The sequence below is a fragment of the Amborella trichopoda genome, chromosome 4, assembly GCF_054954075.1.
Source record: "Amborella trichopoda isolate Santa Cruz 75 chromosome 4, AtrichopodaSantaCruz75HAP2 v2.0, whole genome shotgun sequence".
In the NCBI taxonomy this organism is placed as follows: domain Eukaryota; kingdom Viridiplantae; phylum Streptophyta; class Magnoliopsida; order Amborellales; family Amborellaceae; genus Amborella; species Amborella trichopoda.
In genome coordinates this window covers 44,294,976-44,313,835 of record NC_142339.1, presented here as the reverse complement: position 1 = coordinate 44,313,835, position 18,860 = coordinate 44,294,976, and the positions used below count along the sequence as shown (strand labels likewise).

The 18,860-nt window shown below is 36.7% G+C and overlaps 2 protein-coding genes across 3 annotated transcripts; one reads left to right on the top strand and one right to left on the bottom strand.

Moving 5' to 3' along the window:
* Window positions 1-3,659: 3,659 nt before the first annotated feature.
* Window positions 3,660-4,010, bottom strand: LOC148782495 (uncharacterized). Its single transcript, XM_088864642.1, has one exon. It carries the CDS (start codon window positions 4,008-4,010, stop codon window positions 3,660-3,662), a length of 351 nt encoding a protein of 116 aa, XP_088720768.1.
* Window positions 4,011-6,943: 2,933 nt separating this feature from the next.
* Window positions 6,944-17,299, top strand: LOC18435830 (uncharacterized). Of its 2 annotated transcripts, none has more exons than XM_006845868.4 (4): window positions 6,944-7,925; window positions 8,948-9,085; window positions 16,288-16,527; window positions 16,676-17,299. In XM_006845868.4, the coding sequence occupies exons 1-4, from the start codon at window positions 7,056-7,058 to the stop codon at window positions 16,766-16,768; spliced, it is 1,341 nt and encodes a 446-aa protein (XP_006845931.2). In that variant the 5' UTR covers window positions 6,944-7,055; the 3' UTR covers window positions 16,769-17,299. The 2 variants fall into 2 exon arrangements, with proteins under 2 accessions (XP_006845931.2, XP_088721442.1); XM_088865316.1 differs by lacking the exons at window positions 16,288-16,527; window positions 16,676-17,299 and adding exons at window positions 11,163-11,219; window positions 11,317-12,333.
* The last annotated feature ends 1,561 nt before the right edge of the window (window positions 17,300-18,860 follow it).

Below are 18,860 nucleotides of genomic sequence, written 5' to 3'. Positions count from 1 at the left end.
ATATTTACTTTGAACATGTTGCCAAGTAATTCGTGAGTAATTTTTTTTTATTTATGATTTATGATTCAAGTAACAATGACTAGATTTTGCAAAGTAATTTGTGACTAGATTTATGATTCAAGTACATATTTACTTTGAATATTTGAACATTGTATGTGATTTATGTGAATTATATTTTGGATAGAATTATTCGTGACTAGATTTATTTGATAGCTCATTTGATTTGTGACTTAGCATTGTTTCGTTGATTATTTATGCAAATGCATTATGAGTTATTGCTGTCTCGATATTAATTCCAATGTATTATCATGTTTTTTGATAGAGTAGTATTAGGTTATGGCCTATAACACTAGGTTCTTTTGATATAGTAGTACCGGTTTGTTTAGGTCCATAACACCAGATTATGGTCTAAAATTGATCAATTTTTTCGTTTAATAATAGCATGTCATTATTGTTTTTTTGTTATCCAGTTAAGTTTTGCATATGTAACCTTATGATTAACATGGTGACCATATGGGGTTTCAGTAAATATGAATAGTGTACATCCTGATGGAGGATACCAAGGAGGTCCTCAGGAACCTAGTTTGTTGCAACTTCATCCAGCATTATATTTTTTATGGGAAGGACATGTATATGCATATATTCATCTTCCATTTCTATTAGTTTGTTATTTTTCAATAAATTGTAGTCAGGTTCATACATCATATGAAATATATATATATATATATATATATATATATATATATATATATATATATATATATATATATATATATATATATATATATATATTGGGACTAATATGTTGTCTATTTGTTGTATTCCAGGAGAAATAAGAAATTAGAATTGATGATAAGATTTATCAATTAAACGAATGACATCTAACAGACGAGCAAGTTCAATTAGTGAATGCGTCTAGGTTGGGTGCACTATCTATTATTCGACCAGACTGAATTTGATCATCCTTTGGTCTCAGCTAACGTAGAGATGTCGCGGTCTGAGACCAATATATTCCATTACAATATTTATATTGGTGAGATGACACGAACCCTATTTGATGCGTATGAGATATTATGACTGACATTAGATGGCGAGCCAGGTACATGTCAGCCTATCAGTGATCAACGATAGTATATAGAAGACAATTTGGGTATAGTCCCTAATAGCAATCTGACAATCCTAAGGCATACATGGTTGAAGGCCAATTTTAGGGAATTGCCACCTGATGCAACCGTTGTTGAAGTTGTTAGATATACTCGAGCATATCTGCTCTTCCTCGTCAGCGTCACCATTTTCGTTGATGCATCAGTTTCAACAGTGCCAATAAGGTACTTGCAATTCTTTAAAGATATTGAGGAAGTCTGCAGATATGCTTGGGGTGCTGCAGCCCTTGTATTTCTCTATTGCTCCTTTGGAAAAGCTTGTACTTTTAAGTGAAGACATTTTAGTGGTTCAGCCACTCTTATGCAGATAAATTATTTGGTATATGACATAAGCGTAATAATTTAAACTGTTTTTCTAAAATATTTATTATTTATCATATCTTAATATATTGCATTGTTGGTCGTATGAGCATATTATGCATATGAGGCCCATACCGCATAGTATCTCTCTACATATGCCTAGGGCAAAAAGATGGGAGCCACCGAAGAATTATTATGAAAATCACATAACCTAATGCCTCCCATTAGACAATAATTTGATAACCTCCAACCTAATGAGGTTAGTGTGTAATTTGATATTGATTATTTTCAAATGTATTTAAGTATTTGTAATTTTTTTTATTGACTGATTATATAACAGGTAATATGTGATCCCTATTTCAAGCCTGATGAGGTCATTTCAGATGATAGGCAGCAGGCATATCAAATTGCAATGTGCATAATGACGCTCATATTTGACAATATTGTTGAGTCGTACATGTCAGATCGTGTACGCCGACAATTTTGAGCTAAACAGGATATTTCAAGAAATCCCTCAGCAGTTAGTTAGAGGTCAAGCAGACAAGGTGGACAGCGAGATTGACAAACTGTGAATGCAGACAAATTCCAATATTGGTTGACTCGCTATGACCAAATGATGCATGATATTGAAGAAGATACTGTCAATGGGTTGCCCTCAGAAGAGTACAAGGCCTGGTACAACCTAGTGTCTCATCCTATAATACATAATGTAACTAACTCACCCAAAGACATATTGCAACCTCATAACCAAGAAAAAAAAGATATGGTTCCTGCTCATGAACCGCAGTATATAATGAGACCTCGAAGTTATGAGAACCAGTTGGTATGTTTATATTGACCTACAAATTTTTTTAGCCTTGTACTTAGTTATTAGTTCTATGAAATTATTTAATATATTAATTATCTTGTTTTTGTAGGTTAATGCAGTTCAGGCATCTACAATCATGTTAATAGAGGCACTTACACTTAGAGTGAAGTGGTATCCTGAAGTTTATAATCGCGTTAACGATGCGTTTGAAACGTTGTCTAAGTTTGTGCCTGTGGATATGGATGATGTAGAAGCCAGGATGGAAGATTTACAACGTGTATATAATGACAAAAGTATACCTAACGAGGTGAGACATGATGTAGTAAGTGAAAGTAGTCAGGGTGCAAAAGACCTAGCTTCATCTACAAAATCTACAATTGAGGAACGTAAAAGATATAACACACGAAAGAAACAGTATCAGCCCAAGAGAAGGCGACCAATGTAATGGGCTTTTGACCCTTATAATGTATTGAAACAGTTGACCCACCCAATGTATTGGTCATTTTGACCATTGTAATGTATTGCTCATTTTGATCTACCCAATTCATTAAATGAATTTTGTCAAGTCTTTCTACTTTCTTGCAAGTATTTTTACTGTCTTACTTGTTTTTCTAGTACTGCAAGCAATTGCTCATAAAGTCATGATAGTGGGTTGCAATGGTTTTGATTGATTCATTTCTATCGATACAAGGGCACATTCACTTTAAACCATCAGATTCACTTTAATGGGTTTGAATGCCAATTTTCCAAAAAAGCAATTCTTTTCTAGCTTGCAGTAAAAGCAGATGATTTAACCAACATCAAAAAATGATTTCGGATGTTGGACATCTGAAAAATGTCAAATGTGACATTTTCGGATGTTGAACATCCAAAAATGTGACTGTGAAAATCCAGCAACCTACTGGAATTTCGCAGTGACATTTTCGGATGTTCAACGTCCGAAAATGTGATATTTTCAGATTTACGCAGTGACAGTTTCGGATGTTGGATTTACGCAGTGACAATTCCGGCTGTTGAATTTACACAGTAACAATTTTGGATGTTGAATTTACGCAGTGACAGTTTTAGATGTTGAACATTCGAAATTTTCACATTGTTTGATATCTAACATCCGAAATTATTTTCGAATGTTGGTCATCCGAAAATGTCACATTTTCGGATGTTGACAATGCAAGCTTTATAAAATCTGACTGATATTGTGAAACATGCTGATAGACCTTTATATGCTTTCTATAATTATGTTCTTACTTTAAGTCAAATTTTGTTCTTACTTCTGTAAACTGTTCAATCCTATGGTCAAGCAGACTGGTAGCTTTATGGTATTAAATTATGCTTTATGGAATATTGTCGATTGTCGATACAAAAACACAATATTGACAACACGTAATTCACTCTATCGGTTCTCTGCAAGTCCTCCTATTATGACCCACTGCGCCGCATCGTTTGCACTTCAAAGGCCTAATGATGGGCTGTTCGGTCTCAGATATTCTTCGTTGCTTTTTCGGCCTACTGGGAAGGCGTGTAGTCCTTGGTGGGAGCACTATCTGGTTGAACATACATGTCAACTCAATATCATCCGAGACAGTACGCAGTGGGATCCAAATGCATATGGTTAATAGCCGTAATGGCATGAGCACACAGAATGCCACTGAGTTCCATTTTCTACAACTACACGTCCAATGCGTTAAATCTACAACGTACTTCTTCCCAAGATAGTGGATCTCAAATTGCGTATCCATGGCGGATATAACTGTGTGAAAAAATTGAGCCTTCATCTTTCACAAGTCGAGTAATTCTTACGCTTTCGGTACTAGCATGCCGTTCCAAGTATTACTTAACTCCCTCTTCTCTTCAAACATGGTCATCAACTGTACCATTATTTCTTCACACATTGTAATGATCAGCTTCTCTCTAGCAGATAAAATCCAAGCATTGAAAGACTTCACCATGTTAGAGGTAAGAGACTGTATCTGCCCAAAATTTGGGAGGGATGTTCTTAATCCACTCATATGGTTCTGGGTCGGCACAATGTATATCAAACATTACTTTTTCAAACCCACCAATGGTCGTTTTATGGGTAACTTTTTAAAACAGCATCAATAATACTTCAGTATTTGTTGACTTCTTCATAAAGCCCTTGAAGTTCTCTCCCATATGTCCCATGCAAAATGATGAAAAATATGTGGAAAAACATTTCTCTATTACTTCTGACAGACTTTTCTGTCGATCTAATATAATTGTTAAGGCAGGCAGATTAGGATATTCATTCAATAGCTCACTCAATATACTTAATAACCAATAATAGTTATCTTTCTCGACAACTGCAAATGCCAATGAGAATATCCCATTATTTGCTTCTAGGGCGATGACGCACAATAATATGCATTGATGTTTTTCTTTTAAGAATGTCACATCAATACCAATTAGTGGTTTGCATCCATTAACAAAACCCATAATGCATGGACGATAAGCAATAAGTAGTCATTAGAACCTGCCTTCATCTACGTAGATCCGAACTTCGGTTCCGGGTTGGTTATTCGGATCTTCTCAATATACAGGGGAATGTCATGGTATTGTCGTTCACAGGATCCATTTATCATCTCTCTAGTAACATCTTTTCCCCGTTAAGCTTGCATATAGGAAAGCCTAACACCGTGCTCACGTTGGACATCCCTTACGATGTTTTTCACTCTACTTTTTGGTTGGTCAATAAGGCGACCCTTAATCTTTTTTGCCACCCAATCATTATGAGTTAGTAGCTGATTGACCCTCCTATATTAGCCACTACATGTATGCTCCTTAACCATAAACTTCACTTTAAAGCACGCGGTACTGGCAACTCGTAAGCACCGCACTTGCCATGTGCATCCCTCTACCTTACAACTTGCTCACACCCAACCCAATTCACTTTTGTCAAACTTCAGAATAAAATTATTGTGGATTGCAAAATCAATTAGATGATGCCCGCATTCATTTACATTTGAAAAAAATTGCCCAAAATTTAATTGAACATTGTTACCAACTCCCCTATATGGACTCTTTAGTGGCTCAATATCTTCCATATCACGCTCTGGTACAAACTCAAGATCGGGCGCCACTTGAATGTTTTGATCTTCATCAGATAAAGCGTTACACCGACTGTTGACAAAAGATAGAGTGTAAGATGAAGCAACAATTTCTGCACATAAAAAATTCAAATAAAGCAATTTACAGATGAAAAAGTAAGTTGTAGATATACTATTACTTGAAGATACGTCATCAGCAATAGATTCATGTTGTAGTTCCATTGCAGCGGCAATATATACTACATTTCTCGAAGATTATCCTCCCAACATAAAAGATACATCTATATCATCACTTACATCAATCAAATCAAACCCATTAGATAAACTTATGTTGTGGTACATAATAGCTAATTTGTTTGGATCACCCTTGGTTAAATTACCAAAATGACTTTTGAATTCCTCCAATAAACTATTTTCATTATGCTTCGTAACCTTCAATTTTCTCCCTTTATAAATAACACGTCCGTCATCTGCATTCGTCTCAAATAACCCCACGAATTGGAATACCAGTTGCATTCCCTCGGTAGCCATTGTCAATGCTACGGTATTGAATGAATAGCAAAATTTGTGTTACAAAAAATCAATACAAATAAGGAATATAAAAAATTTGGATATTTTTAACTACTTTAGGGTTCATAAAATGTTAGTATTATATAATAGATTGAAATAACGTATTACTAAAAATGTGACTAGTAAACAATAAAAAAAAAAAAACAAATACTCAAATAAACACAAAATAAACAACAAATTTTAATACAAAAACAAACAAGTTTAACAATTATTTACCCAAAACAAGGAAAACAATGTATCAACATAATACGAACAACAAATAATTATACAAATAAACAACTTCAACAATATTTACCAAATTTTATTTATTAATCAACAATACACAACAAATGCTAATAAAAAATAATAATATTGCATTAATTGTGACAAAATAAACATAAATTAATCGACAGTATAACGCAAGAGTAAAAACAATACCCATCACGACCAAATAGTGAGTCAATCTCTTCTACTTTGTGCGTTACTGTATTGGGGAGACAGTAAAAGGGGTATGATGTGCGAAAGATGCTATATTTTGTTTGTTTTCCCCAACTTTTTTTTTTTAAAAAAAAAAGCCTTTCCACTAAGAAGCGGGAAAATTCAGCTGGAAATTTTTCGATTGTTGAACAACCGAATTCAACATATTTTCCATTGTTCAACAACCGAAAATAAAAACGTGAAAGTTTAATTATCGGGCTATTTTTAGATGTCGAACATTCGAAAAACCCTGTTCAATACCCGAAAATAGGAATTTTAACGTTAAACTTTCGGCCTATTTTTTAATGTTGAACATCCGAAAAACTTTCAAATTCGGTTGTTCAACATTCGAAAAAAGGTAAAATGATCTTTTTTTAAAATTACGTTATAAAAACAAGTAAAAAACGGCCATACACGTAATAATGAAAACTATTTGGTATATCCATATAACAAATATTTATATAATTTTTTCAAAAAAAAAATCTAAAGTACCCATAACAAATGTACGGTATACTCCCATTGTATCTCGCAATCCACATGGTACTTGTATTTATGGTATCAGCACGAGCACTAGTATCGCCGGTGATTCAATTACCGTACTGGAGCGAGGCTTCTCGCTGGAATCTAGGGGTCCTTTGCTATAGACGGCTCAGCCGTAGCCGTAGCCGTAGCCGTCGGTATACGCATTCGACCATGGTTCCACTCCAGTCGGTCCGCACCGCCATGTCCGCCCTGGCCCTGGCCCTGGCCCTACTCCTCCTCTCTCTCTTTCCCCTCCTCTCTCTCTCTCTACATGACGACCACACTCCCATCTCCCGCTTCCGCCACTACCTCTCCATCAACACCGCCCACCCCGAACCTGACTACCCCTCTGCCGCCTCTTTCCTCACCTCCCAAGCCCTTTCCCTCTCCCTCCTCACCAAGACCCTCTATTTTGCCCCCAATAAACCCCTCCTCCTCTTCACATGGCCCGGCTCCGATCCTTCTCTCCCATCCGTCCTCTTCAATTCGCACATAGACAGCGTCCCGGCCGAGGCCGAGAAGTGGGCTCACCCCCCCTTCTCCGCCACACGGGATGCTCACGGCAACATCTACGCCCGTGGCACTCAGGATGACAAGTGCGTCGGCATGCAATACCTCGAGGCCGTGAGGAGGCTCAAGGCCAAATCCTATACACCTACGCGCACCATTCACATCTCATTTGTCCCTGATGAAGAGATTGGGGGCTATGATGGCACGATGAAGTTTGTTGAATCAAAAGAATTTGAGAGTTTGAATGTTGGGTTTGTTTTGGATGAGGGGCAGGCCTCGCCTGGGGATGAGTACAGGGTGTTTTATGCGGATAGGTCACCAATTGCAGTGATTTTGAGGGCGGTGGGACCGCCTGGGCACGGCTCGAGGATGTTTGAGAATGGAGCGATGGAGAACTTGATGAAGAGTATGGAGGTTGTGAGTGGTTTTAGAGAGGCGCAGTTTGATATAGTGAGGGCAGGGCTTGCGATGAGGTCGGAGGTCATCTCGGTGGCCCCGGTGTATGTGAAGGCCGGCACTCCCAGCCCTACTGTGAGTGCTTGTTTTGGACTGTGTTTCCTTTTTTTGCTCTTTTTTGGGGAGGAAGATTGATTGTGTTTTTCCTTTCCTTTTGGATTTTGTGCATTGTTTGCCTTAATTACACTGGTGAGATGTTGTTGCTTGATAGAGTGAGCTTGTCTTCAGCATTCCCATTTTATGCTTATGTTTGGGAAAAGCATCGCATGTTATTTTTGTTTCGTAGTGGTTTTTTCATGGCATCATTCGAATTACAGTGATCAGGAAGTGAACGATCAACCGTGTGAATTCTGGAGAATGAATTTACATGATCTATCTTAATGAAATGAAGAGTCAAGGATTTTGAACAGAGGGAGAATACACTGTGCTTCCTAGAGATATGTTGTAACTATACTCGGCAGAAAATCTACCTTCCAATGTTTATTAGAGGGTTGAGATTCGATATTGAACAGTATGTCTGATGGTATGAATGAATAGCATAATGGTTTTCTTCTCTGTGTTTATGATCTACTTATCACCATTAGCTATGCTAGTGGTATCACCCATCTCTAGGCTGTCCTCCAAATTCAAATTCACTTGAAAGATTTAGGCCTCTGAAACATTTTTAGGGCTGGAAGCACATAAGTCTGCTCATAGGACTGGCTTCACCAGGTCGAGCACTGCAAGAATCTCAGTACATTAGCTCGTGTCATAGAACCAAACATAGCTGATACCCCCTTGGAGCTCAACATGTGTCTTGTTGAGAGCTAGTGACCACTTGTCTTGACATTGCCCATGTTGTTTCATATGATCGGCCAATTTGTCTATAGACCTTTCTGTTACTGTCCCGTAAGTGCATCATCTGCTGCACATGACACATGGCCTCTAATGGCTTCACTTTTTCTTTCTCATCTCCGCCCCTCCTCCTGTTCTTATGTTGATGCTAATCAATCTGAAATTCAGAGTGGCATAAAAGCTGTAATAATTTTAAAAGGGTTATAATTGACTATTCATTTAGTAGATGACTTGCATGAGCTGAAGAAGATGGTTTTCTGCAGGGCTTTGTTATGAACCTGCAGCCATCAGAAGTAGAGGCAGGTTATGATGTTCGGCTTCCACCTACTGCAGATCCAGAGCTTTTAAGATGGAGAATCGCTAATGAATGGGCCCCGGCTACAAGAAACATGACATACGAGGTCAGAATTATTCAGTTCATGGCTTTTATTTTCCATGCAAGTCTTTCTCATTTTTGTAACCTCATTGATTACTGGGTTATTGTGTCATTTTAGTAAATAATTACACCACTTCAAGGGGTACCATACTAGCATGGAAGTCCTGTCTTCTTTTTATTAGTTTGGTTCTCAAAATAGTTGGCAAGCATCAATTTTTTCTTTCTTTTTTGTCATATATAATAGTTAGCTCGCATCAAATTTGTCTGCATAAAACCTGTGGTGAGTGGTATAAAGGGTGTCCTGCATAGAATCTTGGGAAAGAACAGACAGGCTTAATTTCTATTTTCATTGTTTGAGCTATGAGCTTGGTTGGCTTCAAGGAAAATGAATAGTTGAAACAAGTTGATTATAACCTTTTTAAACATTCGTTGATGTGTCGTAGACAGCTCCCATTGTTCTTATGGTTCCTGAGTTTTTCAACATCTTTAAAGAAGTGTAATATGTGCAGTATATGCTGCCATAGTGATTTTCCAATTTTAGTACATTTGTACAAGCATGTGTTTCCTAGCAAATTATAACCCCTTTTGTGTATATTTACAACATTAATCCTGATAATGCAAACTATGGGATCTTGAATAAATTGGTGTTGATCATTCTCTCACATTCATGGTTTATGACAGTCTCTAACAATGTTTTGAAACTCGTCAAGTTTGACTTGGATTTCAATTGAGACCCGGCAAGGACTTGGGTCTGAGTGAAAAACCTAGGCAACCGGCTCTCCGGCCGAGTTTTACTGGTTCTCAATGTTACTATGTTACTCTTTTTAAAGACTCGGGGGAGTCTAACCTCTGACTCGGTCTCAGGCCTTGCTTGGATCCATGCTTAAGTCTGAATTTATGAACACTAGCTTGAAAGACTGACTTAGATCAGTACTTCATAGTCCTGATATGAGTTGACTTGCTGAGCCTCAACTGAGGCACTCCTAGACTACTCGGGGACTTTGGTCATGACCAAGGTGACTTGACTCAGAGGAGTTCCTAGTCAACTCCGTGATTTATAAAAATGAATGGTCACCGAAATCCCTTTTTTTCTCTATCAAATAAATTTAAACACTTATCATAAAGAATGCTCATGTAGTTTGTTAGAGTTTACAGATCTGGCAGTTCAGCATGTTCAACCTAGGCGTTGATCAAATTCAAGAAGTCCCCATTTCTTTGCAATTAATTGTTGATCGATCTTGGATAGATTTTTTTTTCCTAAGCCTATTTTTGGGTTCTTCATCGAAGCATAGGCTTGTTCCGTACAAATACCACTAAAACTCTCAGATTTTTGTATTTTATTTTGGATTTATTATTCACTTGAGCTTGGATCAACCAGATCCAAACTCGATCATAAATTTGGTTTAGGGGTTTGATTTGCATTGTTTGAAGAAGCTTTGATAAGGATTGGAGGCATCGATGTGCACCAAGCATAACGATGGGAGATCGGCCTTGAGATTTAGGTTATTTTCATTCTTTCAATTTAATTTCATTTTATTAGTTTTAGTTTTGATTACTCAGTATAGTAATAATTCGATTATTGTTGTATTTTTGTTGCAATCTATCTAAAACATGAGTGAGATTCAAGTTTTCTTTCAATGTTCATATCCAAAGATACTTCTTGCATGCCTTTGTATATAAACCTTCTTGTATTTATAATGTTGGTTGTCTTCTAATTTGATGATGCCAATTTAAATTTTTTTATGTTTTTTATGCATCAAGCATGCTTCGATTCTTTAGAAGTAGTGTTTTCTATTTATAACTTAATAAAAAATAAAATTTTCATATTTTGATGCGTAATTTTTTTTTTTATAGTTATATTAGCTTAATGTTTCAAATAGTTTTTCATTTTTAAATTACTGTTGCTAGTGAGATATATTTTTAAGTTTTTTAATGCATTTTGGTAGGTTTAGATTGTTCTCAAAGTAACATTTTCTCTGAAAAACATACGCTGATTCATCTAAAAATATTTTAACTCAGTATTGTAATTTTCTTTTCATATTTTGTTGGTATAAAAATATCTTGGTTGGGCGTATTTGCATTTAGCTTGCTCGTTTATGTAGGCTTGGGAGATGTCAACTACGAGGGAGGATCCAGGAGGGTGAAGCTCCCAGCAAATGGTAAGGGGGGGATGAAGTTTGGACATTGCGGGAAGGAGATCCAAGCTTTACTAATCACCTAAAATATCACCTCACCAAAATTCAGTGTGACGTGCAGCCATGTGATAATTTTCCTGGAGAAGTGAAGCAATAAATGCGGCAATCTATCGAGGCGGCAGAAGGAAAGAAGGTGCAAGGACAAAGGGTGGTTGAGGATATAGGGATAGAGTATTATATATCTTCTCAAGAGGATGGGGAGGGAGATTTTCAGGCCCAACATGAACTTGCAAAGAGGGCTACCTTAGAAGATATGCAAGCTAAATAGATGTGTATAGAAGAGATGTATACTTGACTATCAAGAGCTTCAGGTAGTTGTCGAGTGCTTCACAAACTGTTACTATCTAGCATTGGGGGGGTTGTGAGCCAAGGCTCTTCAGGTCTTCACCATACAAAGACATCGTACTACTTCTCAGCCTTCTCAACCCCAATCCCAACATTTTGAGCCTACCAAGGATCAAATGGACCCCTTTCTTTAGAAATCCTAAGCAGAGCAGAAGACCTTTAAGTCCATGTGGAGGAAAGCAATTAAGAAATACAGAAGGCAATTGCATCGTGTTTCTATGATGTTGTTATCCCATTCAATAGATCGAATGGTGAATATTATTATCCTATGTATCCACTATCATGAATATAGGGCCAGGATTCAAGGGCGCAACTGTAAAAGAGTTTGCATGCCCTTACTTGTATGAGGAGGTTGCCGAGGTGGACTCATTCCTTGACGAGTGTAAGCTGATGTAGCATAAGACTGGGGTCACTATTTTGTCTCATGGTTGGAAGAATGGGAGAGGAGGCATAATGTTAATCTTTTGGTGTATTGCCTAGGAGGAACAGTCTTCCACTCCAGTGCTATCTCTTGCACCCAAAGATTACTGAGACTTTTTCTTAGTGTGCCTTGATAGAGTAGTGGAGGTAGCTAGGGTGGATAACGTAATTGAATTGGTTGCATTTAAGGCAAAGAACTGCATTAATGCAGGGAGGTTGTTAAGGAATGAAAGGAAGCATTTTGCCCGTGCTTTGGCCATTGTATGGACCTCATGTCAAAAGCGATCAATGAATTAAAGGAAGTTAAGGTCTAGGTTGAGAAAGAGAATAGTATTTTTTTATGAAAAATGTTAACATTAGAAAAACAATAGTATTATTAATTAATATGCAATCAGCCCTTCATCCTTAACTTAAATAATGTAACGTAGTGATAGGGAGTTCATAACGCCTGCTGTCACTGGATTGCAACCTCATACCTGACATTAGAGTCAACCCTTTTAAAGGTCACAATTGGGACTGGAAAAAATAGTGGCATCTGAGGAATGAGTTTCTGCACCTATCTTAAGGAGTCAACTTGCAAGAAAAATGATTAATAACTGCACCATAATTTTCTCTCCCCCTCCAAATTCTCTTCTTTTCTTCATCCCCCTTGGTAATAGACATGAGGTTGGTTGCTTCAGATGTTAAGCCTGCCATGAGATTCCTATAAGAGGCACTTGATGTGCAAAGCATGTCATAGAAGTCAACTGTAAAAGTGGACTGGCACGCAACACTTCCATAACATGTAATTGTCGATTTCAAGTTTCTATTTATGTTCATATTTCAATTTGCGATTTGTTTTACTTGTGGGTTTTGGCCTATTGTACCAGACCATTTATGTTATCCATGTATTCAGATTTTTTCTTTAACCTAACATATTACTATCGATCAGGTTAAAGTGAGAACCATGAGATTATTGAAGTGAGTCAATTATTTCATCGAAAGATTAGAGCCAAATGAGGAAACCCAACTTGAAGCTTTGAAAGAGGTAACATTTTATTAAATTGTGAAACCATGAAACCTGAATGCCCTGCAAGCTTTTTTGTAGTTGTGTCCTCAAATCCCAGTCCTGCTTTCACTGTAGTGGATAACATTGGCTGATAATATTCACTATTTACCACTGTGAATGGGATAGTGGCATGGGGAATCATATAATAAGTAGAGTAAGTAGGTTAGGTGGAGTTTTGGGGATGGGAAGGTTGACAATTAGTAGGAGGACGTCACATGGTGTAAGAATGAAGGAGTCTTGGCCCACAGCCCCACCCCACACCGGGGTACTATTGGTTTTGGAGGAAGACTACTAGTAGCTCCTGCCTGTCTAGTGTAAATCTTGTCAATATGGAGTTGTCTAGTGCTTATATCTACTGGATTGGCCCTAATCGCACGCTTCATTTGGCGCCCCTAAAATCTTCATCCTCGGTGCATAATACTCTCCCCATCTCCTCGACTACCCACTGTCTTTGCTTCTTCTTTCCCTTTCCTATCTCAATAACGCTCTACATCTTCTCCTTAACTTGCACATGCACCTCTGTACAGAGCTCCAGGTGATGATTTAGGCGACTAACACTGCCTGTCATTTCCTTCCCACAATATCTACACTTCACCTACTCCCTACCCTTCTCCGGTACCTTCACCTCATAATGTCATGCTGGATTCTCCCTTGACATCTCCTAAACCTACAAAAGTTAATATGCTACAGCATAAACACCCAACCAAGATATTTTTATATGATAGAAATATGAAAATAATTAAATTGTTGAGTAAAATTTTCTGTATACACATCAAAGAATAATCTTATATACATCAAAACGTAGTGTCTTGAAGCAGGAGCGGCGTCAAGGGTGGGTGCTGGAGTGGGAGAGATGGATCGACAGGAAGCTCTGAAGGTTGAAGCGTATTTCATACAATGTTATTTGTAAAACAAATTTTAAAAAAATAAAAAATTAAAAAACCAATCATCCCACAAAATACAATAAAAATTTTGCACACAAAAATAGGCAATAAAAAAGTAATTATTTATTAATTAAATTTTATTTAATTGTTAAATAATTTTTTTATGTTCCTCTATGTTTCAGTTTACGTGATGACAATCCCACAAAATACAAAAAAATTATTATGATGTAACATGGGCCAATAAAAGGGAGCTGATTTTTATTGATAAAAACATGCAAAAGCATTACGAGTGAGCAGGGTAGGAACTAAGATCCAAATGAGTCATCTTCCTGGCCTCTTATTGCCCATTGCAGTGGCTAGGAGCGATCCCTATTCGGGAGTGCTAGAACGATGTCCTGGAGTGGGATTGATACCTAGGTTGAGAGATTTCATTAAGTATGCAACGAAATATATTTTTTGACAGAAAATGTCATTCTTGAAACAATGTATGCCTACCAAAGGCATTCAAAATGTATCAGATTGGCAGCATTGAGTCAAAAAAAAAAAATGAAGGAAAGAATTCATTAGCAAAAGGTTTTGATGTATCTATAGAACATTTTTTTATGCATCAAAACATAAAGAAATAAATTATGATTTTTTGAGAGAAATTAATATTTTCAAAATTATAAAGGCACGCAAACCTGGAACATAAAGAAATCAAAAAACACATTAACAATATTAAGTAGAAAAATCTATAAAAAACAATATTTTTATGCATCAAAATATGAAAAAAAAAAATGATTTACTGAATTTTTTGAGAGAAAATACTACTCTCAACTATCAAAGAATGCTAGTTGCTTAAAACAATCATAAAAATCTATTCAGTATCATCAAATTGAAAAAGAAACAACATTATAGATAGACAAATATACTTGTAAGAATTCTCTTTGTATACATGAAAATTGAAAAGGGGAAAAAAATGTCAAATCTAACTCATGTTTTTATAGAACGCATCAAACATGTAGCAATAACTAAATTATTAATAGATTGTGTGATATCAATAAAATACACATTAATTATATGCATTTAAATTAAAAATGAAATTTACCCAAAACTTTGAGGCAGATATCCCAATATCTGTGCTTGGTGCAATTAAATCATTTTCAAAGCTTCCTCAGACAATCCCAATTTGAAACTTCCAACCAGATCTCAGTTTCGAGTTCAAATCTAGGTGATTTGATGATCTCTTGAATAATTCGGATGACTAATAAATCTGAGACTTAAATCTCACATATATGAAATATTTTATGTTTTTCTTGTAAAAACATGCATATTATTGAGTGAGGAATCCAAAAATAGGCTTTTGGAACAAATCCCATTGAATATTAACCAACTGTTGCGAAGAAATTGTAACTTTTCAAAATTGGGCTTATGAATCCACCCTTGGTGTGAATTCATGTCTCCAATCATTGTCAAAATAGACAATCCCAATCAAAACTCCCAAACCAGAACTGGGTTTCGAGTTCGAACCTAGGTGATCTGTTCTCTTGAATAATTCGAATGAGTTATAAATCTAAACCTAAATCAAATAAACAATAAATTAGCATTTCAAACAGTACAATCTCTTAATCAATCCAATTTCCATGAACAAACAGGCATGCTCTGCAACTAATTATCACCAATAACTATATAATATATGTATGGGTGTGGTTTGCATAAGGTTGCAACCTTAAACAATCAAAGTAAGGTGCACCACCAAATTTTATTATAAGATGTAATTTGATGTCAAAATTTTTTAGGATAGCCTGATAATCCATTTTCATCTCTAATTATGAAAGTTTAGACTCCAAAATGGTTCAAATCAAGTAGATCTATAAATACATGAAAATTTTGAATTGGACGGTCCAGATAATGTGTTGCAAGATGCACTATTTTTGGGACTCAAAATCCTTTTTTTTTCACATATTCATACATTTGATGTCGAGATGATCTATTAGAGGGTTTTCCAACATCAAAATAGCCTTTTCTTATGGATATTTGAGGTGCACCATAATTCTACATTTTAAGGTTGCGACCTTATATAAAATTCCATTCAACTTCCGCTACGTGAAAAAGAAAATCAAGCTTCCATTATCATTAGATCTTTCAAAAGTCATGTCGGTATAGGAGTGAAGTGAACATGTCTCACTCTTACGCGCTACTCATTTTGCATATCGTCATGAAAGGACCACTTTTCCATGTCAATTTTCGTAATGTTGAAAAGAAAATTCTCATTAGAATCAGTTCAATCAAAACTTTTAGTTTTTGTAATTGATCAGTTACAATCAGTATTCCTATTGTGTGTTTCTTTTTGCAGATCATTGTGAAAGGACCACTTCGGGACAATGAAGGGCGGCCTTTGATGACGGCAACAAACGGATCCAACCCATGGTGGTTGGTTTTCCAGCAGGCAATCCATGCATGTGGAGGAAAACTTTCCAAGCCAGAAATCTTGGCCTCAACAACTGATACTCGTTTCATGAGACAGATGGGTATACCCGCTCTTGGGTTTTCACCCATGATAAATACACCCATCCTACTTCACGAGCATAATGAGGTTCAGTGTTTTCCTTCACTCACCTTTTTTAATTGGTTTGTTGCTGATAGTGAGGATTTTATTTTGTGTATTTGTTTGAATTGATAAACAATGTCCTTTACATATACATGATTTCTAATATGTACATATACATGGTTTCATGTTGCAGTTTTTGAATGAGAACGTGTATATGAGGGGTATTGAGGTATATGAATCCGTGATCAGTTCATTGAGTTCTTATACAGGATATACATCTACCTGAGCTTCATGCTCTCTGTTAATGCTGAGCCTGGCCTAAAAAGGAGTAATGCATTGGGGAACCTACTCTGAAAATAGAAAGGAGCATGTGCAGATTTGTGCTGGTTGAACCAGAGATGGAGATTAAATTATTGGCCCATTCCACTGTTGTTTCCAAGTTAGGATATGGAAAAGAGTAATGGAATGCTTAAACGATTCAGCTGTGTCAAGTGCCATTATCTTGAAATGCCCACTTGACAGCTGGTTGTAACATAGAAGACAAGAATGTAATTCATTGACATTTAGGTTTTGTGAACATTGTCTATTATCCTCTGGTATTCTCCTGAACGATGTGTTAGAGAAAAATAAACTGTGCTCTATTCTCAAGTCAAGCTTGCTTTATAAGATTTCACTAAATCCTGGAATAATTGTTGGCATGACTTGGGAGTTGGGACAACTGTTGTTGAGCCATGTTCTTACTTTTGGAGCATGTTGGGGCTGCTTATCTATGCTGGAAGTTTAATTTTAGCGAAATAGAAAACAGAAATTCAAGTCACTTTTATGACTTGCACACCATGAGGCTTTCTAACGCATTCTTTACAGTGTGAGTTGCCAAGGCTCGGTTTCCTTATGGTGTGGCTTATGCAGGTTGAGAACTGTTGTTTTTGTGCTATATGGATTGAACCTCTTTTATGACTAAGTGGCCAAAAAGCAGCAACTCTGCTCTTCACGGACTGTGCGATGCCAAGGTTTGTATCTTTGAACCTTTTGTCTAAGTTTTGTATGTGTTGTGTGGTTCATGTGTTGGGTATAAATGCCCATTTTGGGTTTTCTCATGATCGAATATTTGGATAAGGGTGTGTTGAAACATGAGTAATGTTATTTTGCTGTTTCTTTTGGCAAGTTTTAGATCTAAAGGCAATGTATAGGGTAAGCGAAGGGTTTAATCCCCCATTGCCTTGAGACATTCTACTACTCTTATGTATTTATAAGTCGGACATCTCAGTCATACGAGGGCTCAGAAGAGAGGCATTTGGAGTTTCCCAGATGCTTTCAATTTGTGTGTTTAAATACAAACAAACAAACACACGAACTCGCGGCTGTTCGGGAGTTTTGGACCAAAGCCTTAAACCTTTTCTTGGCCAAATTTTTGGTCCTACTTTAACCACAGATAAGGCAATTTGATTGCATTTCTGTGTCTATGAGCCTTACATGCGCATTGCCATCCAGGCTGTGACTTGTGGCTGAGTTTGAAATTCAGACCAAAGTTCTAACTTTTTAGCGGCCAAACATTTGATCAATTTTTTAACCGTAGTTAAGACAGTTTGATTGGATTTCTGAGTCTATGAGCCTATTGAGTGCACTTATGTCTGTGAGCCTACTTGGAGCTTTTCTAGGAAAGATCCAATTGTTCACCAGTTTTGGAATTTGGGCATTTGGCTAGGGGTAATTTTGAAACCTTGATTTGTTTCTCAGAGGGTTGGAGAGAAAAAGGATTACTCTATTTTTTAATGTTTATCTCTAACCCATCCAACCCCTTACAAATGGGGGGTCATGGGTTTTTATAGAACTTAAATAAAACTAGGGTGGAGAATTCAAATTAGGCATTATAGGTGGGTGAAAATTTAACTCGGACCAGAGGGGAAATTGGCCATTTGGGCGGTCAAAATTTGGAAATTATCATCAACCTAAACTTGGAAACAGCCTCTCCCATGCCATCCTCAATTTCATGCGTTTTTGGGCTGTTTTCACTCAAATTTTGCCCCAATTTTGTGTAGCGTGTTGTCATGTTTATTTTGTGAGAGAGAGGATTATAAAATTCAAATATTAAGGGAGTTATGATCATTTTATGGATTTAGTAACAAGTTTTTTAAGAACACTTATGGTTGACTTGATTTCTTGTAAAATTCACCTGTTATCCTTTTTTCAACAATCAACCGCCAGAACTTCATGGAGAATTATCTTTGCTATATTTGGGGAGTGATTTGGATAAAATACTCCCAAATTTGGTGGAGTCATGATCAAACCATTTGGTTCTATTTTAATTTTCAGCAGTCATGGTTTTTCTAGCAACTTTCTCTACAATTCGACTCTCGAATCGGCATGGAAACCTTCAA

Excerpts from the sequence above, each read along its gene's own strand:
- LOC148782495 (XM_088864642.1), bottom strand. The coding sequence starts at position 4,010 with ATGGATACGCAATTTGAGATCCACTATCTTGGGAAGAAGTACGTTGTA.
- LOC18435830 (XM_006845868.4), top strand. The coding sequence starts at position 7,056 with ATGGTTCCACTCCAGTCGGTCCGCACCGCCATGTCCGCCCTGGCCCTG. Across the intron at positions 7,926-8,947 it reads CCGGCACTCCCAGCCCTACT|GGCTTTGTTATGAACCTGCA; the intron begins GTGAGTGCTTGT and ends GGTTTTCTGCAG. Across the intron at positions 16,528-16,675 it reads TACTTCACGAGCATAATGAG|TTTTTGAATGAGAACGTGTA; the intron begins GTTCAGTGTTTT and ends TTCATGTTGCAG.